The sequence below is a fragment of the Haplochromis burtoni genome, unplaced genomic scaffold (assembly GCF_018398535.1).
Source record: "Haplochromis burtoni strain Fernald_Lab_line unplaced genomic scaffold, NCSU_Asbu1 Contig_4, whole genome shotgun sequence".
NCBI lineage: Eukaryota > Metazoa > Chordata > Actinopteri > Cichliformes > Cichlidae > Haplochromis > Haplochromis burtoni.
The window spans coordinates 196,521-220,224 of NW_024582365.1; the positions used below are offsets into that span (position 1 = coordinate 196,521).

The following is a 23,704-nucleotide window of genomic DNA, read 5'->3' on the forward strand; positions in this document are numbered from 1 at the left end:
AAATGTTACAACATGTGCACTACAGTGCACAAGGAGAGTTCATTGATCACGAATGTGAAACTAACAAAATTCAGTCCTTTTCTTGATTTCTAGAGAGAACTCTTCATCACTGGTATTATTCAGGTCTTGTTCATATATTTGTCCCTGTTCATCATACAGACCTTTGTTGGGCTGGGCAGATTGAGGCAACCTTGAAGGACTCTCTTTAGAAGTGGTCTGACTTTCCCCAGGAGATCCTTTTTTTTCTCATTTTCTGGCAGCTCATCGACTACTTTCAGCAAAGACCTGATCTTGTAGAAATGACCACATGTCATGGAACCAGCCATAACTGCGACTCTTATTTTGGCAGCCCAGTACATTGGCATGGTACACTGAGATTCCTAAAAAGCTATTGATTTCTTCTGGTGCTGTGTTTAAACGACACCCTGAATCCTGTACCATACGCTGGTTGGTCAACAAGGACAAGTCCTGAATTAGTTTTACTGCTGGAAATACTGCTGTGGGCTCCAGTCATTAAGTGTCATTAGGGTACCATCATCTCCAATTCTGCATTCTTCCAACAAAGTCATAAACCGAAGATAATGGAAAATTATTTAGCAAAATAAAATTTAGATACTCCAATAGCCGATATAGTTCACTTACAACACATTTACACCATCTTTATAAGTTAAATCCATTTACTGGAAGACATTTCTGCACGTTACCCGTACTTTTTTCACTCAAAATCAAAAATTCCTGATTCTCCTACATGCTGGTTTTGGACCAGATAGGATGACGGCAGATTCCAGCTGACCCTGTGTCGTTCTCCATTACATCCGCCACTGCATCTTGATAATGTTTGTCTGGCTCCTCCTGGGTTCTCACCCTCTCCTATTTGGCTCATATGACTCTCATCTTCTGAAAGATCTATGTCTGAATCTCCCTCAATGATTGTGTTAAGAATTCTTTCTGCCTCTGTCAAAGAGTTGTCTACTAGAAAAAAGTGAAATAAATTTAAGTACAAAGTCCTGACGTGCACCAGAGTACACATTAATAAATGAGTCATTTCCTCTGTGAAACTAAATAAGCTTAGGTCTGAAAACCCCCTCAAATTACTTACTAGATGTTTGTTTTTGAAAATTAATCATAATCTGAGTTTAAAAACATATTTTAAATGTAGATATCATGCTTACATGTGACATCATTTTAAAGCTACTGTTGTCCTCTCTAAGAAACATCAGGACTCAGCAGAGTGGCATGTAGAGTGTGAGTGATGCAAGCAAAAACTAAATGTGTACTACAGTGCACAAAAACGAATTACTGTGTCTGGAGATATTATATAACAATGTTTGGGGGTTTTGTACTATTGATCAGTTACTGTGTCTCTTTCATATGTAACAACTTGGTGTAAATAAATAGAAATAGTTGTACAATGGCTTTCACAATGCTCTTTTCTCCTCAGAGGGCCCAACATGTTCCCTGGTTCCCTGGAAGCAGCCGGGTGTGTAGAGGGTCTGTCACTGCCCTCTCTGCAACCGCTGCCAGAACTGGAGGAAGAGGAAGCAGAGGCTTCATTGGAGAGGGGGCCAAAGAGGCCAGGACGCTACAGGAAAAGCCTTCAGCTTTTAAAGCCCTTCAGGATAAGGCACAAGTAAACAAAATCGACTTTAATTGTATTTGATGACTCTGGTAGCGAGAGAGATGAATGAGAACATAAAGGCAGAGACGGTTTTAAGCTCCTACAGTGTGAAGATGTTGTTGTATGTTGAAGTGTGAAGATACACACAGACTCTGGAGTACACATTTGCTCTGTTTGGCCCCTCCCTAATGTGCTGACTATTCGGGTGTAGCCTGAGGCCATGATAAGGGCTTGCAACATATCCTCCAGCAGCACAGTGCCATGTCTGAGCATATACCCACTGATAACCCCCCCCCACAACTTCTTTTTCTTTTCGCTGCACTCTTAGATTTCTGTGAAGAGCGTGTAAATTACTATCCAAACACAGCCGGCATGATTCACCTTTCATTGACTCTGGCGAGTCAAAGGCGCCGATTATTTCTCAGAAAACCTATGTCTGTCTGTTCCCCCAGCATAGCGCCTCTGTGTGTGTACCTGTGCTTTTATACATCTCACCTGTTTCCACGTCTTCCACTCTATTCCAGGCACCAGCATCCAGTCGATAATGCTGGCCTCTTCTCATTTATGACTCTGCACTGGCTCTCGCCGCTGGCAGCGAAAGCCTACAAGGCGTCCAGCTTGTCTATAGATGATGTGTGGGGACTGTCTTGCCACGAAGCCTCTGCAGTCAACTGCCAAAGGTGAGGTAATTGTGCCAAAGCTGAGGTTTGCCTGATGAAAGGGACTTGCGGCGTTAGGAAGAGTCTATTTATTGTTGAAACACAGTATTCCCACAATACTGGAACCTGGTGAGGCATGAAATAAAAAGGTGAGGTAGGAGTTATTTGAAGGTGTTAGATTTTTACATTTTCTTTATAACAGAGAAATTTAATATATGGGAACTGTCCCCTCTTTAAAAAAAAGGGACTTTTGAGTGAAATCACAAAGCAAAACTATAATATGCTGTTTACACAGACACTGCATGTTGTATAACATATTAATATTGAGTTTTGATGAGCCAAACTGTTTCTTCTACTTTCTTTCTTTCTTTACAGTCAACAATCTGGGAATTATTTTAAATCAGTCATCTGTGTAGCATAGCACTGCGGTAAATACAGGCTAGTATATCTAGCTGGCTGTATTTACCCAGCATCAAATGTGCTGTTCACTCCTTTATGAAACAGCATTTACTAAAATTTGCAGCGTCATTGCACAAAATTATAGCCTTATTCAAGATTGATGTCGTCATTAACAAAGAGAGTGAGAATGAGGGTCACAGACAGAGTGTTGGAAACTACTGAAGAACAAACTCCTGTTAAATGGATCTGCCATTTTCTTTTTCTTCATCTTTTCTTCTTCTTTGTATTATTATTAACATCCAAGACTACATATGCAACATATATACAAAGGAAAAAAAGAAACAACTTTGACCAAGCAGGAAGGTTTCGACTGTAGTTATATGTAGTTATAGATGTTCAAAAACAATACCAGGTCTACAGGGCGTCACAGAGCTGACCAATATTTCCCAGTGTAAAACAAATTGTTCAGATGTATAACTGAGAAATGCTTGTCCAGTTTGTCAATGAACATTGTGATTTCCATTCATATATTAAATGTTGGGCTCTCCTTCCTAGTCTTTCTACCAGCCACCAGTAGTTTCATTAAGTTCTTATTATCTCTTTTATCTAGTCTAGAGGTGTATACCCAAAATATATAGACTTGCTCATTAGAGGAATTTTTCAATTAAAGTGTCTTTTATCCCCCTTCAATAGTCTTTGATAACAAGATGATGAAAAGACATGGTAGTACTTTAGAGATAGGTGATAGTAGTTGACAGGGAGGTTAGCCCTCTTAAGCCTGAGATTTCTGAGAGGGTGAAATAAAAAACCTAACCCGTTTATTTATTTTTTTGTTATTTATGTTAACATTTATTTATGTTAACATAAATACGACTTATTCACACTTATTCATGTTATTCTGATATTGTTCCACAAGTTGTAGATGTGATATTTTTTATTTTTTGCAGACTGTGAAACTTTGCCTGTCTTTGCTTTTATGAAACGGCCTCTCTAAGATGCTCTTTGTATAACCAGTCGTGTTATTGAGCCTTCTCTTTTTAGCGCCACTTACTCTTCTAACCTTTTGTTGACCCCTCCCCGACTCTTTTGAGACGTGCTGCTGCCGTCAAATTCAAAATAAGCTAATACGTTTTTGTGAATTGGCACATTTTCTCAGTTCAAGTAGTTGATATGTTTTCTACAACCAGCTGCAAATAAAATATGGATTCATGAGATTTGCAAATGGCTGCATTATAGGTTGATACATATGCACAAAACTACAGTTTTAGTAGCCTAACCTATAGCATAGATTAACTGGATGGTCTGTAAAATGGATTTCAAAAGGCACCGGTACCACAAGGACAGTCGAGAGGGCACAGACATAAATGAACCCAAATGAAGCCTGGCAGGCAGCCTGAACAGCCGCTTTTTGGCACTAACATCGGCCCTGTCTCTCAACAAGAAATGAATAACAGAGTTACCCTTTTTTTTTTGGTTCGGTGTAACAACATTAATTTATACAGTGTTTTCGAGGGGAACTCTGTTGACTTCCATTTTCAGCCCTTGTAGTTGTTGCTTGGTTTCTTTATAAGTGTTGAGTAATGCCAGTGTCATCATTTTAAGTAACATGCAGTCAGCTCACTGCACATGACTGGCATCTTCAGTATATGCTCTGATGCTTCAGCTGAAGGAGTGAAAATGAAGTTACTAATTTTCAGATATTCAAATTGCTAATTAACATCTAGTGAAGTTGTGGAGGAGAGTTGCTAATCCATTCTTGGTTAAAATGTGCTTCGGTCACTTGTACAAGTAGATTCTCTTTGTGCTGCAACCCTGAGCTGAGATTGTGTTATTTGTCCAGAGTATCCTGTGGAGCTGTTTGAGGATGAATTCCACTGATATGATATGTAACTGTACAAGCCTGTTTCAGTCTCGTGGGACAGGGTTGTCTTTTTAAAATAAATGTCGAGAAGCCCTTTTGTTAAACCTAGTGAGATTAATTGTGACGAAAACGGAAAATGCAAGTTCACGTTTCATTCAGTGTTATTAGTCAGGGTTTTTGGAGTGATACAGCTGTTATGCTGTCGTTTTAGTATTCATAATTATGTCCCGTTTTGTGTGTTTGTGCAGCACATAGTTAAGCTATACCTTGAGACTTAACTGATGAACATCCTGTGTCTGTTTACAATACAGGAACGATGTGATGGGATAAAGGCAGGGGAGTGTTGCTAAGAATGGCTGGGATTACAGATTACCGTGAGAATTTGTGCCTCTCTTAGACAATAATGGCATTAAGTGTGTACCTGCAATGCACAGTGTCTCCCTGTCTCATCCATTAGCTGTCACTGACAGGAGCCAGGCTGGGGCAGACCGTGAGATAAAAGGCCAAGCTACAGCTTGGGAAATGCCTCGTAAAGACGCTCTGATTCTATGAATGAACTTAAATGTTTTACATTAAGCTTATTATTTGTGCTACTCAGGGAAAGTAAAACCAGTGTTTTTTTCCATTGCTGCTGTGACTCAGCAGTAAAAAGGAGAGCGACTATTTGAGGAAGTTCACTCTTGTATCTGGTGACAACTGCGTAGGTTGCCAGTAATGCTTGTTCTGTTTAAAGATCGTGGCTCAGGGCTGAGAGTTTTTGTGCTGCTTTGTGTATGTTAAAAAGAAGCAGACACAGGAAGCAGCAAAAGAGCACAAAGCCACTGGGTGGGTGTCTGTCACAGTTTACATAGCAAGAACATTTACAGAATGGAGATGCAAAAGCACAGCACGGGAAATTGGAAAGGCGCCCTGGGAGAGTTGACACTTGTTGGTTGCTCAGTGAGGTGCGAACCTTGAATGCTGTGTGCTGTTCAAACACACTCCTGCAACATCAGCTTTGCGTGCCATCTGGCATGCTGAAACGATGGCTGTCAGGAACATTTCACTCCTGTTCGAAAGCAAATAATTCCTGCTTTACAGCCGCACTGTTGCCCCGCTGTTCTCCTTTTCATTTATATGTAGGTACATGTACGCACATGAGATCCAATATGGTATTTCTAAATACACATGACTTTGGATTTGTGTGATCAGAAGTTTGCATGTGCTCATTGTGCATATAAATATGATGGCAGCTGTTTAGAAATGGCTCAGAGAGACCTCCCCCGCTCGTGTAAATCTACAATTTCCCTTCATAGATCTTGACTGAGTTCCTTGGACTTTCTCATTGTTTTGAATATTGGCCAGTCCTGTCACACAAATGCTATGTATGTGCACATTTTAGCCTGTATGTATACTTTTGTCCCCGTGTGGATTAAATCCATTATAAATTCATACTTGTGCAACCAGTTCTTGCTTTCTAAAGTAATGCTTTAAAATCGTTCCACCGTGGAAAAAGAACAGTTCAAACTCATTAAAATCATTAAAACTCCCAAATTATCTGTAATCTTCTGACCACAGTTGTATATTCATTTTGGACAGTAATGAGGGGGTGCTTAAAAAATCTCTTCCAGTTTAATTTGCTATTCCTCGCTTGGTTCTTTGATTGGATTTAGGAACACTAGTCTAACTTTCTGTGAATCAAACTGTGTCTCTGCAGCATTTGGAGTGCAAATAATTGCAATTCCTTAGATTTAGCACCATTTGACTTCAAGTAGCAATTACCAGGCCGTGCAAGAGTGTAGCGGGTATAATGTTGTGTCTATCTCTGATACGTTTTTAATAAAGTCGTTAGGGCGTTAATTACTTTCTGCAGCTGCTCGACTGCTGCTTTATAGAGTCATTAGCCGTGATGCATTTGGCCAACAAGATATTTACCCACTTCAGATGGCATTATACAGCAATAAAAGTGCATTAGCACATCTTTAACATGTTTGGTGGTACCTTTCTCAGTGCGATTATGTGAAGCGTGATTGTATATTGTAGGTCACCTTTATACTATTATCACCCTAGCTATCTTCAGTTGTCTTTGGGGGTTTTTGATTGCATTGATTGCCTTCTATACTGTTTTTATCCTCTATTTTGGGAAGTGCTGATTTTATCCAATTAAAGAAAAAAATATCCAAGAAACTTTTGGGCTCTTTACCACCACATTGGATAGCACTGATGCGTGAACAAAGGGGAAGCCGTTAGAGAGTTATATATATTTAGTTTAGTGAGAATGGACTCATGTTTGGCTGAACTGTGCACTCCTATAGTTTGTCACTATTTGTGATCCTGGGTTTTGGTTCCAGGCTTGAATATTTGTGGCACGAGGAGCTCAAACGAAGCGGGCGAGAGGGGGCATCCCTGACAAGAGTCTTCTGGAGGTTCTGCCAGACCCGTATGCTGGTGGCCATATTCTCCCTGCTTCTCACAATGGTGGCCGGCTTTGTTGGGGCTGTGAGTACAGTCTAAATCCTTCTTTGCCTTTTATATTTTTTTGCTGATTCAGCTAAAACGCCTTTCAGCATGGTCGCTGGCTTGGAGCCTCAAGTCCATGTATTTTCAGAAAATCACTTTATCCTGTTTCATGCTGGTCTGGAAATTGAAATGAAAACATACTGGGAGATTACAAAGCCTTAGATACTGAGAGTCATATTAATACCATAGATTAGCTGTTTTGTACCCAGTCACACTTTGGTCCAGATATGCGCAGGGCTTTTTATGTGGCACACTTGTAGCTTTAGATTCCCTGCCAAAACAGCTCTCAGATGATTGTCGGAGAACAAACTCAAAGTGTGAATATTTCTAAACATTCCTTATCAGAAAACTGAAAACTGAAGGGTAATTATGTTTGAAGTTCTAAGTCTGTGGCATGTCTGAGTGACTTTCATTGTTCCTTTTGCTCCAAGCTGTTTCTTTTGATGTCTTATGTGCATACTGTGTGATTCCTGTACCCACAACTAATAGCATTAACTGGATTTAGTTCTTAGACAATGACGCATTTGTCGCACATTCTTATGTGATTTTTTCCTCTTTAGTGCATTTAATGATTTGCAATGTTGTATGTATTCTTTCTGCTGTGGAATGAGTTACTGACTAATTTTACTTATCCAGGCGAGCAAAAATATTGCTTAAAAATGCATTTTGTCATATTTTATTTTGTCCACTTTTAATCAAGTTCTATATGAAATATTTCCTGTGTTTCTGCTTGTTTTTATTCTGTCTCCTACGTTATCTCTGTCCTTGTTTTTTTCTCTGTGCTTTCCTTCTTTCCTCACTCTTTCCTTTCTGTCACTCTATGTGGGCAGGCTATCCTGGTTAAATCTCTGCTGGAGTATTCCCAGAGCTCAGAGAGCTCTGTGTGGTATGGCCTGTCTCTGGCAGCCGGGCTCTTCCTCATGGAACTGATGCGCTCCTGGTCTCTGGGACTCATGTGGGGCGTCAATTACCGCACTGCAGCACGCCTCCGTGGGGCCACTCTTACCCTGGCCTTCCACAAGATCCTCCGCCTGCGCAGCACTAAAGACATCAGTCCGGGCGAGGTAGGTGTTGTAACCCTGGAGGGAACTCCTCTTCATATTAAAGAAATCATCCCTCGCTGCAGGGCACCACATGCAGATGATTGAGATGGATTTAATTTCTGCTCTTACACCAGTCCTGCTTAGATTTCGACAAATCCCATAGCCTGAGGGAGGGGAGGCTGTCTAAGATTAGTCATTACTCAGCTTAAGAGGAATCATTGTCCAACAAGTGAATGTGGGAATAAGGATAACTGTGTTCATAAAACTGTTTTTGTAGTAATATTTGGAGGAATTTTGAAGCAGTACTTTATGTAAATCACTGTCTCTCTCTACCTAGCTGATCAACATCTGCTCCAGTGATGGCCAGCGGCTCTATGAAGCAGTGTGTGTGGGCTGCCTTCTGGCTGGAGGGCCACTTGTGGGAATACTGGGTCTATCTTACACTGCATTCTTCCTGGGCCCCACGGCTCTGATGGGGTCATCCATTTTCATCATCATTTACCCTGTCATGGTACGACTTTCACTATAACATCTAACCAGAGGCAAAGAATGGAAAACATGGTTATCTGTCTGTCATTCTTTTTAAAGTGGACCTTTTATGCTGATTTCCGGCTCCTTATTTTTTATTCCTGGACTCTGCTAGACTTGCATGAGTCACGGTTCAAAAAACTGCTTATTTATCTTGTGCTGTGCCTCGTTGCAGCACCTCTATTCCTTCTCTGTCTGAAGCAAGCTGTTTTTCTCCTTTTCTCCCATCCTCCCTGTAAGCCAACTTTTTTTTAAAGACAGAGTGGTGTGCTTTAGATGACCGTATTAGGAATATCTGCTCTCTTTGACAAACAAATCCAGCAGCAGAAGAAATTGAAATGGAGCGTTTAGGGCAGACTGAAGCTTTTTGGCTCATGTGGATTACGTGTACATAAATTGACATGATTTAAAATTTTGGTGATGTGTAATATGAGCGTCCATCAGTATGACAGTTCATCGATATGAGAGAAAATGACGTAATAGGTCCACTTTATTAAGATAATGTAATTATAGCAGTTTCAAAAAGTTTTACCAAAGATTACTCAGCAGAGAGTTTATTATTGCTGATTCATTCTTAGTTGAAGACAGAAATCGTAACGTCATTAAAGTCTTTAAGTTAATTTAGATTATTGGAGAGCCAAACAGACACTTTTTAAAAGCATCATAACTCTGTGGCTATCAGTCGCCTGTCAACTTTCTAACTGTTGTTTTCAAATTACACTCAGTCTGAGCTGTAGTCTGACAGCTAGAGACCCTGCTATTGATGGGAAGGCGTTTATCACTCTGGTCTCCGGGACAGGCCTGCAGCACAGTTAATGTGATTATGTCTGCTTTCATTTCCTCCCCCGCCACTTATTTCTCCTGTCATCATTTCCCCCGTTCCTGTCTGGACAGATGCTTGCATCGAGGTTGACGGCATATTTCCGCAAGAAGTGTGTGGCAGTCAGCGACCAGCGCGTGAGGCTGATGAACGAGATCTTGGGCTGCATAAAGTTCATCAAGATGTATTGTTGGGAAGATGCCTTTGCAAAAAACATTCGCAGTGAGTGGCAGTCATGTGACTCAGCAATATATCCAATGCTCATTTCTTGAATGTGGTGAAGACCTGAGAACTTTGTGCAGGTCAGCATTTTTGAGAATAAAGTGCCACTTCACTTGAACATCTTTTACTCATGCAAATTAGTCACTAAATGAGCGGTTTATCACCTAAAAGTAGGCTTGTCCTCGTAGCAAACTGGCATGATAACCCTGCCCCTTCATCCATTTCCATTAACCTGCCCTGTTTAAGTGTGCCATTGTCTATAATCAAAGGCACTTTCAATCCCTGCGCTTCAAGATTAATTTGCAAAGTGTTTGGGGCCCTATGATACCTTAAATGGCTGTCAAGGCTGCTCTACTTATTCATGACTAAGCGATGGCCTTTTCTCATGAGGTCCTTGCTCTAGGTCATGGATAAGCATCATTTTCCCTATTTAATCTGCTCCAAATTAGCCAGCTGGGTCTCACTTTCATTGCTGTCTTGTGATTACCTGCTATAATAACAATAATTAATTGGCATTCATTGGTGAATGAGTCTTAAGAGTTACAATGTCATTCCAAATTTACAGTCAGCAATTGTGCCGATGACTCCTCCTTTGTAGTTTATGCAAGAACACACACATCCCAATGGGGAATAAGGACAATGAAGTGACTAAACGAGCCCGTGCAAACGGGATACACAAACATAGACGAGAGGGTCAGGATTCAGGAATTGGATTTGAAAAGTTTTCAAGGATCACCAGCTTTTGGAGCCCCTTTGAAGAGCGAGTCTCTTGTCCTCTCTTGTATCTATTTTTGTGTGCTTGCTATTTTGGTGAGTGACTCTGATTGTGGTGTGGATTGGCTGGCCAACACTTTCACTCGACCCTTACGTCACATTGGCATTCTTTGTGTCTGTCCTTGGTTATTTATCATCTCTGTCTTTCTGATCTCCTCGACAGAAGTGCGGTTAGAAGAGAGGAGCATACTAGAGAGGGCCGGGAACGTCCAAAGCATAACAGTGGGATTGTCTCCTATCACTATGGTGCTCGCAAGCGTGTGCACTTTCTCCTTACATATGGCCTTAGGTTATGACCTAACCGCAGCTGAGGTATTTATATATAAAAATCTACCGGTGTGTGACAAGAAAATAGGAAAAACAAATCATAAAGACAATGAATGACAATTATGCTTTGTGGTATGTATAAAAGTACTGAGCCCAGAGGATTCTGATTTTCACATCAAAATGGCAACAAGACAAAAAAAAAATCTAAGGGACATATTGGGGCACGGATGGTCCACTGGCTAAATCATTAATCAATGTTGTCCAAAACTGAAGCACTATGGTGTGGTTTTCCTATAATTTGTCACCCATCCGTAGTCAGCATGTTGACTGCATATTTATTTAAATCATGTAACTTTTAAGGTGCCCACCAAGTCTCTGGTCATGACGAGCACATATGCACATTTTAAAGTCAAACTTCATGAATATAAATAAATTATTGAGTATAGCTGTCTCCATCTCTACACATCCCACCTCAGGCTTTCACTGTGGTTGCAGTTTTCAATGCTATGACCTTTGCCCTGAGAGTCACACCACTGGCGGTGAGGTCACTATCAGAGGCTTCTGTTGCAGTCAAAAGATTTCAGGTGAGAAAGACGGACTGGTGTCTTGTAAAAGTGGATAAATGATAATGTTTCATGTAAAGAATAGTGATGTAGCTGTTGATGTCTTCATGTCTTAGTAGTATTTTAAGATGTCAAGGTTGATAAAGCATACATGAACTTAATAATCCATATCACTTCTCAGAATAAGTACCTTTCTTTAGAGGTCACACACTAAATTAAACTCACATAGTGTGTCAGTGGGGAAGCAGTTTTTAGCCTATTCACGTATCACATCTGACATTTTTTGCTGTTTTCCAAACACGTGATAAATACAAAGCTAAGTAAAAAGCATTTTTTTAAAAAAATATACTTTATTAATCCCCTGTAGTGAAATTACTCTCTGCATTTAACCCAATCAGTCAGTGAAGCAGTGGGCAGCCACCAATTCAGTGACTGGAGAGCAGTGTGTAGGGACGGTACCTTGCCCAGCGGTACCTCAGGGTAGCCGTTCAGTGGATTTGAACCCCCGACCTTCTGATCGTTAGATTTATCTTTGGGTTTTCTGTATTTCAAGTCATATTTTTTTATTTACAGTCGTTTCTTTATTTTTTCCGTTTTTGTAGTACTTAACCTGTTTACCACATGTAAACATGTTTTTAAAAAAGGATTAAACTGCACTTTTGTTTTTCAAGCACTAAAATATTTAAGTAACTATTAAACTGGTCATCACAATGCGTGTTGTCTATAATCTATCCCACTACGTTTGACTCCACAGAGGCTCTTCACGATGGATGACAGAGAGGAGGTTGTAGAAAAAATGGAGGATCCTGGCAACGCCGTAGAATTTCAGGTTGCCACGCTGGCTTGGGAAAAGGCAAAAGGCAAAAAACCAAACCCGGCTCCCAAGAAGCGAGGAGTAATGAAGCATGTGCTGCGAAGGGAAAAGCTTAGCTTGTACATTTCCACAGAGGATGGCAAAGGAAACATGGAAAACCCCAATGTGCAAAGTCTCCTCACAAATATGGAGCAGGAGAGTCCACAAAGCACCGTCTCCTCCACTCAAAGCATACGCCCCCCACTGCACAAGACCCTGCACCAAATTAACCTGCGTATAAAGAAGGTAACACCACAAACACATATCAAGTCGATTAATTATGCTTTTTCTCAGTTGTAGTCCTTCCATACATGTTACTTACAGTGGTGAATACTCATATTAAACATGACAAAAGGGTATAAAGTAAAGATCGTTTTAAACAGTGATTCCTACAAGGCTACTTTGGTAGCATTAGAGAATGTTCTCTATTTTGCCACTGCTACTAGGGGTCGCTGGTGGGAATCTGTGGAGGTGTCGGGAGTGGAAAGAGCTCTCTTCTGTCTGCTCTGCTGGGACAGGTGAGATTCGAGTGAATGCTCAACTAGATGCTCACTTTAGATTTCCTCTTCAGATAACCCAGAATAACTCATGAATAACAACAAGGACAGCTTTTCTTGCTGAAGTTTTCAGTCACACACAATGTCACAGTATAACCTGCGATCTGAAAAGGACTTTTTCAACTGTTTTCTCTGCTCCCTACCTTCTGCCTTTGTGTTTTAGATGACTCTGTTAGAAGGAAAAGTTGCTGTCAGCGGTGGCTTCGCATATGTGTCCCAACAAGCCTGGATCCTAAATGATTCTCTCAAGGAAAATATCTTGTTTGGAAATAAGTATAACCCAGACAAGTAAGAATAAGTACTGTATAACCGTGTTATAAGTAAAAAAGCGCTAAACCTGCAAATTTATCCCTAACTTTGCATATTTGTTTCCACATTAGATACAGTGCGGTGCTGGAGGCATGCTGTTTACTCCCAGACATTGCAGAGCTCCCATATGGAGACATGACAGAGGTATCTGTTGCTTCTTTTTAACAAAATGTCAGCTCCGAAAACATCGATTTCTCAAATATCATGCCCAGCAGTTTCATTTTATGCAATAAATTTAATTCAGCCTCAGCACGAGGAGAGTTTTGTGCAAAATGTATTTTTATTTTCTCTTTTTAGATTGGCGAGAGGGGTGCCAACCTGAGTGGAGGGCAGCGTCAGCGAGTGAGCCTGGCGCGTGCACTCTACAGTGAGCGGCCCATTCTTCTCCTGGATGACCCTCTCAGTGCTGTTGATGCCTGTGTGGGCTCCCACATCTTCAGTAAAGCCATTCGGGGGGCCGCTAAAGGCAAAACCATACTCTTTGTAACGCATCAGCTGCAGGTAACTATCACCTGTGAAATTCCAATAATTTCCATCAACATCCTTTTGCAGTTTCTGCTCTTTTAGAATATTTCAGTCCTTTCTGTCGAACTGAGTCTTTCTTGCTTTTTCAACCATGAGAAATGTTGCTTCTTTGCTGGAAAAGCTCCAGCGATCAATTAATAAAAAGTTTAAACCTTCAAAAATCCACAGAATGTCTGCAAAATTAATATCTTGCTCTTTTGCCTCTTTCATGCATTTATCTTTTAGTATCTTCCTGAGTGCGATGTTGTTATTCTGATGAAGGACGGCCAGATTGCTGAGCACGGTACCCATGTGCAGCTAATTGGTAAAGACCGCAACTATGCCATGCTATTCAACAGCATGCAACAGGAGGTAAGGCCAGGGGCGCACGAGGAGCAAAGCCAACTCTTTTGAATAAGGCATCTTTGCCCTCACGACACAATAAAACTGAACATTACAAGCTGAATAATTCATAAGCCCAGAAAGGCAGGCCCTGTAGCAAGGAAATGTTAATGCATACAAAGGCTTTTATTATTTATGTGTGCAGTGATTTACTGGTGAGCTGCTAAAGACCATGTCACCGATATCTCTGTTTTAATAATGTCCACAATGCCATTGCTATGGCCGTTGTGATTTCTGCTGGTGACGTGTCAAAACTCTTCCCCCACTCCCCTTTTTTACTCTCAGAATCTGGTGAAAGAGAAACTAAAAAACAAAGAGCAGAGGGTAGGTGGAAATAAGGCTGACAGTGCCACTGATGTTGCCGAGGTCAGCCCAAAGATGGAAAGCAAGAAAGGAGGTGAGAAACTCTGCCCGTTTTCATGCTTCTCATGTAAATTGCTGTTTTCCATGAGAATGGTTCATAAGTAACTTCTTTTCTGGCTTTTATATTTAGAACCATTGATGAAAGCTGAAGAGAAAGGCTCTGGTTCAGTCCCGTGGTCTGTTTACGGAGCCTACATCAAAGCAGCGGGAGGCCCAGTAGTCTTCGTCATCAACATCTTCTTCTTTGTTTCCACCACAGGCAGCCTAGCTTTCAGTAACTGGTGGCTGAGCCACTGGATCAGACAGGGCAGCGGGGTGAGTGTAGATGACTCTAGTTTTCTATAATACAGGATTCTCAGTGGTGTGTGTTTGACTCCCAAAAGAAAAATAACTACTGTGTTTGGATGAGTGTGGCAGCCGACTGAGCATTAATCTGGATGTGCATGATTAAAAAAGTAACAGCACCTTGGTAAACTTAATTAAAAACAAGAGTGAGCAGTAAAGAAACAGATGTGCAGCTAAGCAGTTGGTGGCTGCTGTTGAGAAATGTGCTTGGAATGGCAAACACCACCCAACGGACTGATTTTCATGCCTTTTTTTTGTGATCCAAAGTGTGCTTTTCTCAATTTCATTAGAGACCAAATGGGGAAAAAAAGATTTTTTTTGTCAGCCTGTAATTTGTTGCTCCATCTGCCCTCAGAACACATCATTAATCTCGGTGAATGAAACAATAGCGAGCAACAGCATGAGACTCAACCCTCATATTCGGTACTATTCAACTGTTTACATCATCTCCATGGGAGCTGTGTTGTTGCTGAAGACAATCAGAGGGTTGGTGTTTGTGAAGGTAAGCCCCTTTCTTTCACGTTTGTCCTCTTAACCACTGATGAACTTTAAAATTGAGTAAAATGTGTACCTTATATCCAGACAGCGCTCCTGCTTGGACGTCTGTCATTTGTTCATGCTCTTATGGATCCAGTGCTTGCAGGACAAGTCAGTTTATCTGTCCACTGTCCTGTCTCACAACTCATACAGTGGCTGCATGCATATCAGTCTGTTTCTTTATGAGAAACGGAGACAAAGAAGCAGAGAGAAAGAGCGTGTGAGTCTGTGTGTGTGCGTGCACGCTCGTGTATTTCAGCATCCCCTCGAGTGTGCATCCTCGTTTTCAAGCTAACCCATCCTGACACTGCACTGCAGAGGTTAGGTCCCCACGTTAATGTGTGCCACTTAAAATTGCTAATTTTTCAAAGATGGCTAATCTTTTTTTTACCTCTAGCTGTGATGAGATCTTTGTGAGTGTTAAATATTCCATTAATAGAATTAATTTGTTCTCTGCTGCCACATGTAATTTCTGTCCAATTGTTGAAATGTCTCATGCGCACTAGGTCATGACCTTTTATGTCAGCCTCCCGGAAACTCATCATAAATGAAGATTTGACAGCACTACTCTGTGCATGGCAGCTACCCACCACTGTGCACATGCATAGCATATGTAGCATTTATAACACTCGGGCAACATATGTTCCACTGTACCTGCTGTGCTTTGAGGTTTAAAACTGTGTCGACTAACAGACAATTTCACTCCAACTGTCTGTTGATCCAAGCAATGAATGTGTCCATACGGTTGTTGTTTACACGTGTCAGGTCTCGTGTTCAAGCACAACATGTGTTGTCTGTGTTGACAGTGCACCGTGAAGGCTGCCTCCGTGCTCCACGACAAGCTGTTCAGCCGGATCCTCCATTGCCCTATGCACTTTTTTGATACAACACCTCTGGGTCGTATCCTGACCCGCTTCTCTAGGGACATGGACGAGGGTGAGTCTTGATTTGTCTTGACTGTGAACCTTTCCCCCAGGAGACCTTTCAGTCAGTGAAGTCACCCTGGTTGACAAGGTGTAGTGCAAAGACACAGTGTGATTTGACATGGAGCGTTTTCCCTAGTGAGTGGCTCTCTGTTATGCACTTCACTGGTGTCTTTGCTTGACATGTTGATTTGTGAGCTGTTGTTTCTTTGGGTGGTTGGGTTTAATATTTTCGCAGACTCTGCTGTTTTTTTGCCGCTCATAGATTTTCCCCTGACAAAAGACACTTAGTGGGACCTAGAGAGACTCTACACAGTGCATCTGATGTACTTTATCTCCACAGTGGATGTGCGTCTCACCATGCAAGCTGAGATGCTCCTGCAGAACCTGTCCCTGGTGCTGCTTTGCTTGGGAATGGTGGGCATTGTCTTCCCCTGGTTCCTCATTTCAGTCCTGCCTCTGGGAGGCTTTCTCTACATTGTCAATCGTCTTTCCAGGTCAGACATTCAGCACTCTCGTCCTAATCTTGGCTTTTGTTATTTTGTCCAAGAGTATAATGCAGACAATGTACAATGGTCAGCTCCATACTGTGAAATTGCTCCATACAGACAAAATGACTTAAGCTTGTTATGAAAAGCAATAAATTGCACTGTAACTAATATTGAACCCCAAGTACCCCATGATGCATCCATCTGGGTTTGGATAAATGCGTGACGATTAACAGTGTGTCTGTGAATGCAGTTGTGATCATGGCTTTGAAACTCAACTTGGGATTCAGCGTTGACTAGCTAACTTGATAGATAGTTAGGTTTATAACATGAGTTAACTAGTAGAACAGCTTGGGAGCACAGTGGTGCATTGGCTGCCAAGCAAGAAGATTCTCTGCTTGTCATTCTAAAGTGGCTGTTGGCGTAACCTCTCACCCAGTATCTGGTGTATGCTTCCATGAATGAATGAAGTGTGCCAACATGACTGAGCTGAGCCAAGGGTAAAGAGCCTTCATGTGACTTTATTTTAGTCCAAAACTTAAAAAATCAAGAGTAAAACCTCTATAATTTATCCAGTTTTTAGTAAAAGAGCTGTTTTCTATGATAGATATGGACATAATGGAAATTCTGAAAATTCAAGTAGCTAATACTGTATGGTCCCTCAAATTATTGACCCCAGAGTATCCACTTTTGAAAGATTGTATCAACTATGTGCTAAAAGTGTGATTTGTGTACACTAAAAACATGCTCCACATGCAGGCATACCAAGAGTCATGATCACACAGTTTCTCCATTTTTCCTGCCTTCATAAGTTTACAAAAGTTACGGGTCCGCTAGTCTCTTGGTGGTTCATCCCACCACACAGATGCTTAAAGTCTTTTTTTTTTCAAAGCAAGCGTAACTGACAAGGAGATACCGTCATGCAATGCAAAGTAATTGGAGAGCAGTAAGTTGCTTTCCCCTATGAGTTGTATTTTTAACTGACAGCTGCCTCTTATTTTCTCTACATGGAGTTGATAAGAGTGAAGTGCATGCAGTAAAGGTGAGGCTTAACACACAGAGCTAACACAGGCAAAAAGCCCACCGTAGATCGTCAAAGTTAGTGTGATAAGTCACTCACTAATCAGAACACCTGCATTTTTGTTTTATTTTGTTTAGTTCTCCTCTCGTTTAGTTCTGGTCCACATATTGAAACAATACCCTTCATTTTTAGTGTCTCTCATTTTAAAATTCAAAGTTTTAAGAGAGACACTTTTCTAAAGTCCAGCCTTTATCCGACAGCAGTGAAGAAAGCAAAGTTAAGCAGATTTTCTTTAAGCCTGATGGATGCTTCGATAAAGAAAATTAAATCCAGCTATAACAAGGACTGAGAAATTACTTGAGAATGGAGGAAAGCTGGTGATTCTCAAAGCCTTTTGGCTCTTTTCCTGTTTTGTTTTACTTTTCCCATTTTTGCACTGAGGGAATATGACACAGTGCACAAAGTTTAGGTTAGATATATCAAAATTTAAGACTTGCTCTTAGCATTTGTCATGTGGCTCAAGTTCTTGTACACAAACATACTCTTTGCCTCACGCTTAGTTTAGTCAGTTTGGATCTAATCACCCCAGTGGGGACCAAATATTGGAATGTTACTATACTTGTGGGGACCAGCAGACTTTATGGGGACAATATCCCATCCCTATGAATTTGAAGGCATTTGTGAGACTCAAAATGTGGTTTTAGTGTCAGGGTTACAATCAGGTTAGGGTTAGGCATTCATTTTTGATGGTTAGGGTTAGGGTGAGCCGTTAGGGAAAGCATTATGTCAATTAGATGTCCCCGCTAAGATATGAAAACAGACCTGTGTGTGTGTTTGTTTGTTCCTTTTTAAAATGTGGCCATGCAGAGCTGGCAGATTGTGGGTTGCAGCTTTCTTGAGAACTGCTCATCAAAACATCACGAGTGACTGAAGTAAAACCAAAAATACATGAAAATAAATCAAACTGTCTACTCTTCTGTGTGTGAAATAGTTTGAAATTTAGACCCTTAGAGTGATGACATTTTGTAAAAGCTACATGTCTCTGTCATGTCTCCTTTTCAAAGGCCTTTTCAAAGACTTCAAAGGCCTCTTTGAGGCTTAAACGATTGAATAAGTTTTAGTTTTCTGTTAGGGAAAGGCCTTGTCACGTACTTGTGATGGTTGAACTTAGTGGTAAGCTGCTTCGGGCTAATAATTGTCAGTGAATATACTTATATACTACTTTCTGCATTCATAATTTCCCAACACCATCACTGTTTTACAGATAGCTGTAGACACTCACTGTTGTACCACTCTCCTGACCTCCTCTGTGCAATTTGACAATGATTTGAACCAAAAATGTCAAATTTGGATTCCTCACTCCATAAGACCTTTTGTCACTCACTTTCAGTCCAGTTCTTGTGTAATTTAGCAAACCTCGGTGTTTCTCCCTGTTTGCCCTTTTTAAGAATGGCTTCTTGACAGCGAAGCCTCCACTGTGACCATTTCTGATGAGGCTTCGACAAACAGTAGATAAGCTGAAGGGACAGATGTATCTCTCAGGTCCTATGTCAAGCCTTTTCTGGCTTTTTTTCCTATTTATTAAGGACACAACTTTCATCTGCTGAAGATGATCCCCGGGCTTGCCATTTCTTTTGTCACATAACATAGCAAGCTGCAAATAACGACATATCAAAAGACAGAATTTAAAATTGGTTCTATCGTTGATTGTCTGTTAGGTGTACACACAACACTGGTTCTTCCTTTGAGTTTGTTGCCTTTTTATGCGTGAATGATTCATAGGTCATCATATTCCTCTGAAGATGATCAGGTACAAGGACTAGACTGAAAATGTGTGGAGTAAAAAAACAGCCAAAGATAAACTTTGAAAGGCTTTCAGAAAGCCTGGAAAACTATTGCTTAAGACATTCTTCCCATACACGAATATGAGCAGGGATCATTCAGTCTGGGGGAAAGTCTGGTACAAGTCTTGATAACTGCTAATCCAAAATATTTAACTCACTACTGCACTTACTGGGGTGATCGTGGCTCAAGAGTTGGGCCTTCGCCTTGTAATCGGAAGGTTGCCGGTTCGAGCCCCGGCTTGGACAGTCTCGGTCGTTGTGTCCTACCTGTTGCCTACTGGTGGTGGTCAGAGGGGCCGGTGGCGCCAGTGTCCGGCAGCCTCGCCTCTGTCAGTGCGCCCCAGGGTGGCTGTGGCTACAATGTAGCTTGCCATCACCAGTGTGTGGATGTGAGTGTGTGTGGATGATTGTGTAAAGTGCTTTGGGGTCCTTAGGACCAAGTAAAGCGCTATACAAATACTGACCATTTGCCATTATTCAGACTGAGAACTTTTATTGTCATTGTACAGTTGCTTGCACAAAGAAATTATGTAACAAAACCACAAGGTGCGAAAGTAAAAGACAAACACAAACAAGCCGCCAGTTAAAATCTTCTCCACTCATTTAAAACATGCTCTAATCGGTAGAGTTTAATATGGAGTCACTTTGGACCATAGAGAGAGACTGCTAAAGGTAAATACCATGGAAAGAAGTACTGTGATAATCTTTATCTGAACTGATCTGTTCCATAGTAAATTTTGCAAATGCACCTAGTCATTTTATATAATTTTTTCAGCAGTTGTGCAATATAGGTGAAACCACAGAGGGAAACAACAGCTCGCTGGAGTCTCGGGAAATAACCAGAGCATATTGTTATTTCCTCTATCAGTGAGCTCAAGAAGCTCACGAGTCTCTGTGTTATTGCTGCTCCGATGTGAAATCTGAAAGCACATTTAGATTTAAACACATAAAACTATGAGTGTCTTTGACTTTTAGACTTGTATCATAATGACAAATATAAGATAAACTGATATACAGTAGCTATGATTATGTTTGGAGGTGGATTTAGTTTCAGGGAGCTCAGACATTTAAAACTTTCCCTCCCAGTCTCTGTATGTACCGCTTGATATTTTTAAACTGGAATTCTTGATTACTTTAATCAGACTTGACACCATTTTTGTCTCTCGAGTGATTAATAAATCACTAAGCATCTTCAGTCATCTTTAAAGAAACATTTTATTTATGGGTAGTGCAGGAATTAGTGATGAATTCTGAGTAAACAACAGAGACCCAGAAGGAAGAGATGATCCCCACCTGTCACTGGAAGGTAGTGATGACCCTTGGCAATGCTGTTGAACAGGGCGAAATGCTGTATCTGACAAAGTCACGACATCCCGAGATATTTATGGATGTTACATCAACCTAGATCTCCCATTGATATTACCCACTTCTAAAGCAGCTTTTTATTGAATTCTGAGACGGAGCAGCTCAGGGCATAAACATGTTTGTCTGGATCACAGCCTCGAAGCGAGGAAGTGTCATGTTCCTTCCGTCTCTCTCTCTTCGCAGCTTTTTATGAGAAAACTGAATGATTCATAGGAGATGTGTAATTCCCATGTACCGTTCCTTCAGTCTTGGCATCTAAAAATAGGAAGACACCACACCTTTGTCAGTATAACTCTCTCCCTGACACTTTGTCTCGAATGGCGAGTCTGATGTCTGGCTGTCTGTGTGTATGAAACACTGCTCATAATGTTGCACAAGCATCAGATAGAGGGAAACGGTAGGGAAGTAAGAAAAAATGGTGCCATGTTTTGGACCATGTGCCGATCCGTCTCTGCCCGTCATTTCATCCTGATTTGTCTGCAGCGCTCTTGGATCGTTAAAGCTGATGCGTTCTCCATTCCTTCACTCCTCACTTGTGTTTCGGTATAAACGTGTGATGTCAGTTTTCCCTCTGAAATAGAGGCCAGTGCAAGTAAAGTAAAAATGTGGCTGAAAGCTGCACTGTCAATTTAACTGAAATATAACATATGTGCGTTGGTTGTCAAAACAAACATTACTCTCGTGTTTCATAAAATTGTCTCTTTTGCACGTACTCCGGCTCGTCTTTTGTGATTTCCAGTTGAATGTAATCCATTTGAACCATTTACCCCGCACGTGCTAGAGCGCACTTTCTCACAAAGCCTTACAATTTTCATTCAAATGAGACTAAGATGAGTGGAGGCTTTACAGTTCTGCAGTGTGCTGACTCATTAGGATTTTCATAACCATTTAGGGCTGCAAATCACAACATAAATGAGTTCTAATGTGTTTCTAATATATCTGCTTCTGTGATGTATACACAGTGGAAACGGCTCAGAGTAACATCAATACTGAGCTATGTATTTTAAATAAAAATGTGAATTTCGTGAAAGTTCAATGTATGATTTTCATTGTTCACTTGCAGGGTGCTGCTTCGTGAGCTGAAGCGCCTGGAGAATATCAGCCAATCACCATTCACCTCTCACATCACCAGCAGCCTTCAAGGCCTCTCCACCATCCATGCCTATGGAAGAGGGCATGATTTCCTCCAAAGGTGAGTACAAGGCTAGCTATGGGCATCATTAAACTTTAATTTCATCTTATCTCTTCTTGTAGTTTTTGAGTTTGCTCCTCTGTTAGTAAACATACCAGAGCCCATACCTCAGCAAGCAGGAGAGTGCAGAGCTCTGCTTGCTTCTACTCTGGCTGAAATTAGTTTACGGTATCTCTTTCTCTCCCTCTCTTTTTTTTCAGATATCAGGAATTGCTGGACACCAACCAGGCCTCAAACTACCTCTTCAGCTGTGCAATGCGTTGGCTGGCTATCCGCCTGGACCTCATCAGTATCTCCCTTATCACTGCTGTAGCACTGCTCATTGTCTTCATGCACAATCAGATACCTCCAGCCTACGCAGGCTTGGCCATATCATATGCAGTGCAGGTGTGTAAACAAACTCATGTAGTAACACAGAATGTGCAAAAACACTGACGGCTCTGGTCCTCTGAATGGCAAAAAAGTTGACAGTTTGAAGCTCCGGGCTGTGTAGGAAGGGTAGCAAGGCAGCCTCTATAACTGTGTGCGTCTAAATGTGAGTTAAAACTTGTCTGAATATACACCGATCACCTTGTGTACTTAACCTTATTGAGAAAACTGGTCCGGGCAGTTTGGGGCAAGCACATGTGGCTGGATGTTGCCAACGTGTACAGCACGGGCCGGATAGGTCTTGTTGCAGGCGCGTCCTGTGGATGCTTAATCAGACAGGGATTTTAGTCAACACTGGGAGCTCTTTGTTGAGAATTTCAAGTTAGTCCTGAACAGATTCTTCAGTGTGGGTGTTCTGGTTGCTGCCATGGGTGGTAAGCTTTGTCTGCACCATTGTTTGGGTAGGAGTTACGTAACCACAATATAACCACAGGAATCCCATGAAGTAAGAGTTCAAGGTGGAACATTGAACTCTAACAGGGTTACCATTGTCATTCTTGGCATCTTCACCTTGCCTAGTTTTAATGTTTGCTTCATCGATTTGAAGAGACAGATTAAAATGAGGCTTTTTGTGTTTGACAGAACAAAACATCATTCATCTTTTTTATTCTGCAGTGTTTTAGCTGTTATTTGCTGCTTAATATGGGTCTTGTAGCACTGCATGAAGCAGCCATTGATTAGCACAGGTTACATGGTCTGGCTTTAACGCACACTCTCACCTTGCTGTACACAGACAGGATGATTTTCACAGTGTGTCTTAGAAATACGTTTGTTTTCTCATTGCCCAGTTTTTGGTTTTTTAAGATTCTGTTCTTTACTGCATGTTATAATCGACACAGAGAATTGAAATCGATTAACAAGATCGTGAAGGAGCCATATCAGCAAACCTGTTTATTAGGCTGGAAATTGCCAGTTGTTTTATTGCTCAATTGCTGAAGGGGGGCAGCGCACATAAATAGCGAGTGTTTCATAGTAATTGGTGTGACACTGTTAATCATTAACCTTTTTACCCCTCTGCTTTTCTTTCTCTTCCAGCTGACTGGCTTGTTTCAGTTTACCGTGCGGCTCCTCACCGAGACAGAAGCTCGCTTTACATCTGTTGAGAGGATCAATCATTATATAAAGGTAACAGCATTGATTAGCACAGTGAGAAAGGTGGATTGTGTAACAGCATGTCTGAAATAACAGCACTAGACCAGACCACATGAGATATATGACACCGTTTTAATTCAAGGCTGTTGGCAAGTCCGTGTGTGTGTGTGTGTGTGTGTGTGTGTGTGTGTGTGTGTGTGTGTGTGTGTGTGTGTGTGTGTGTGTGT

At 41.2% G+C, this 23,704-nt stretch overlaps 1 protein-coding gene across 1 annotated transcript in view; it reads left to right on the forward strand.

The window, feature by feature from the left end:
* wu:fb13g09 (multidrug resistance-associated protein 5) overlaps window positions 1–23,704 on the forward strand; it is a 29,834-nt gene that overhangs the window by 1,622 nt on the left and 4,508 nt on the right. The window contains exons 3-24 of the mRNA XM_005913107.2: window positions 1,442–1,630; window positions 2,143–2,298; window positions 6,868–7,015; window positions 7,867–8,100; window positions 8,417–8,590; window positions 9,502–9,649; window positions 10,587–10,735; window positions 11,167–11,274; window positions 12,008–12,352; window positions 12,553–12,624; window positions 12,827–12,951; window positions 13,044–13,116; window positions 13,270–13,473; window positions 13,723–13,848; window positions 14,164–14,275; window positions 14,372–14,556; window positions 14,942–15,088; window positions 15,930–16,059; window positions 16,390–16,543; window positions 21,828–21,956; window positions 22,157–22,343; window positions 23,421–23,510. Coding sequence (XP_005913169.1) covers window positions 1,452–1,630; window positions 2,143–2,298; window positions 6,868–7,015; window positions 7,867–8,100; window positions 8,417–8,590; window positions 9,502–9,649; window positions 10,587–10,735; window positions 11,167–11,274; window positions 12,008–12,352; window positions 12,553–12,624; window positions 12,827–12,951; window positions 13,044–13,116; window positions 13,270–13,473; window positions 13,723–13,848; window positions 14,164–14,275; window positions 14,372–14,556; window positions 14,942–15,088; window positions 15,930–16,059; window positions 16,390–16,543; window positions 21,828–21,956; window positions 22,157–22,343; window positions 23,421–23,510 — 3,375 coding nt within the window. The 5' untranslated portion in view covers window positions 1,442–1,451. The remainder of the gene's footprint in view (window positions 1–1,441; window positions 1,631–2,142; window positions 2,299–6,867; window positions 7,016–7,866; window positions 8,101–8,416; window positions 8,591–9,501; window positions 9,650–10,586; window positions 10,736–11,166; window positions 11,275–12,007; window positions 12,353–12,552; window positions 12,625–12,826; window positions 12,952–13,043; window positions 13,117–13,269; window positions 13,474–13,722; window positions 13,849–14,163; window positions 14,276–14,371; window positions 14,557–14,941; window positions 15,089–15,929; window positions 16,060–16,389; window positions 16,544–21,827; window positions 21,957–22,156; window positions 22,344–23,420; window positions 23,511–23,704) is intronic.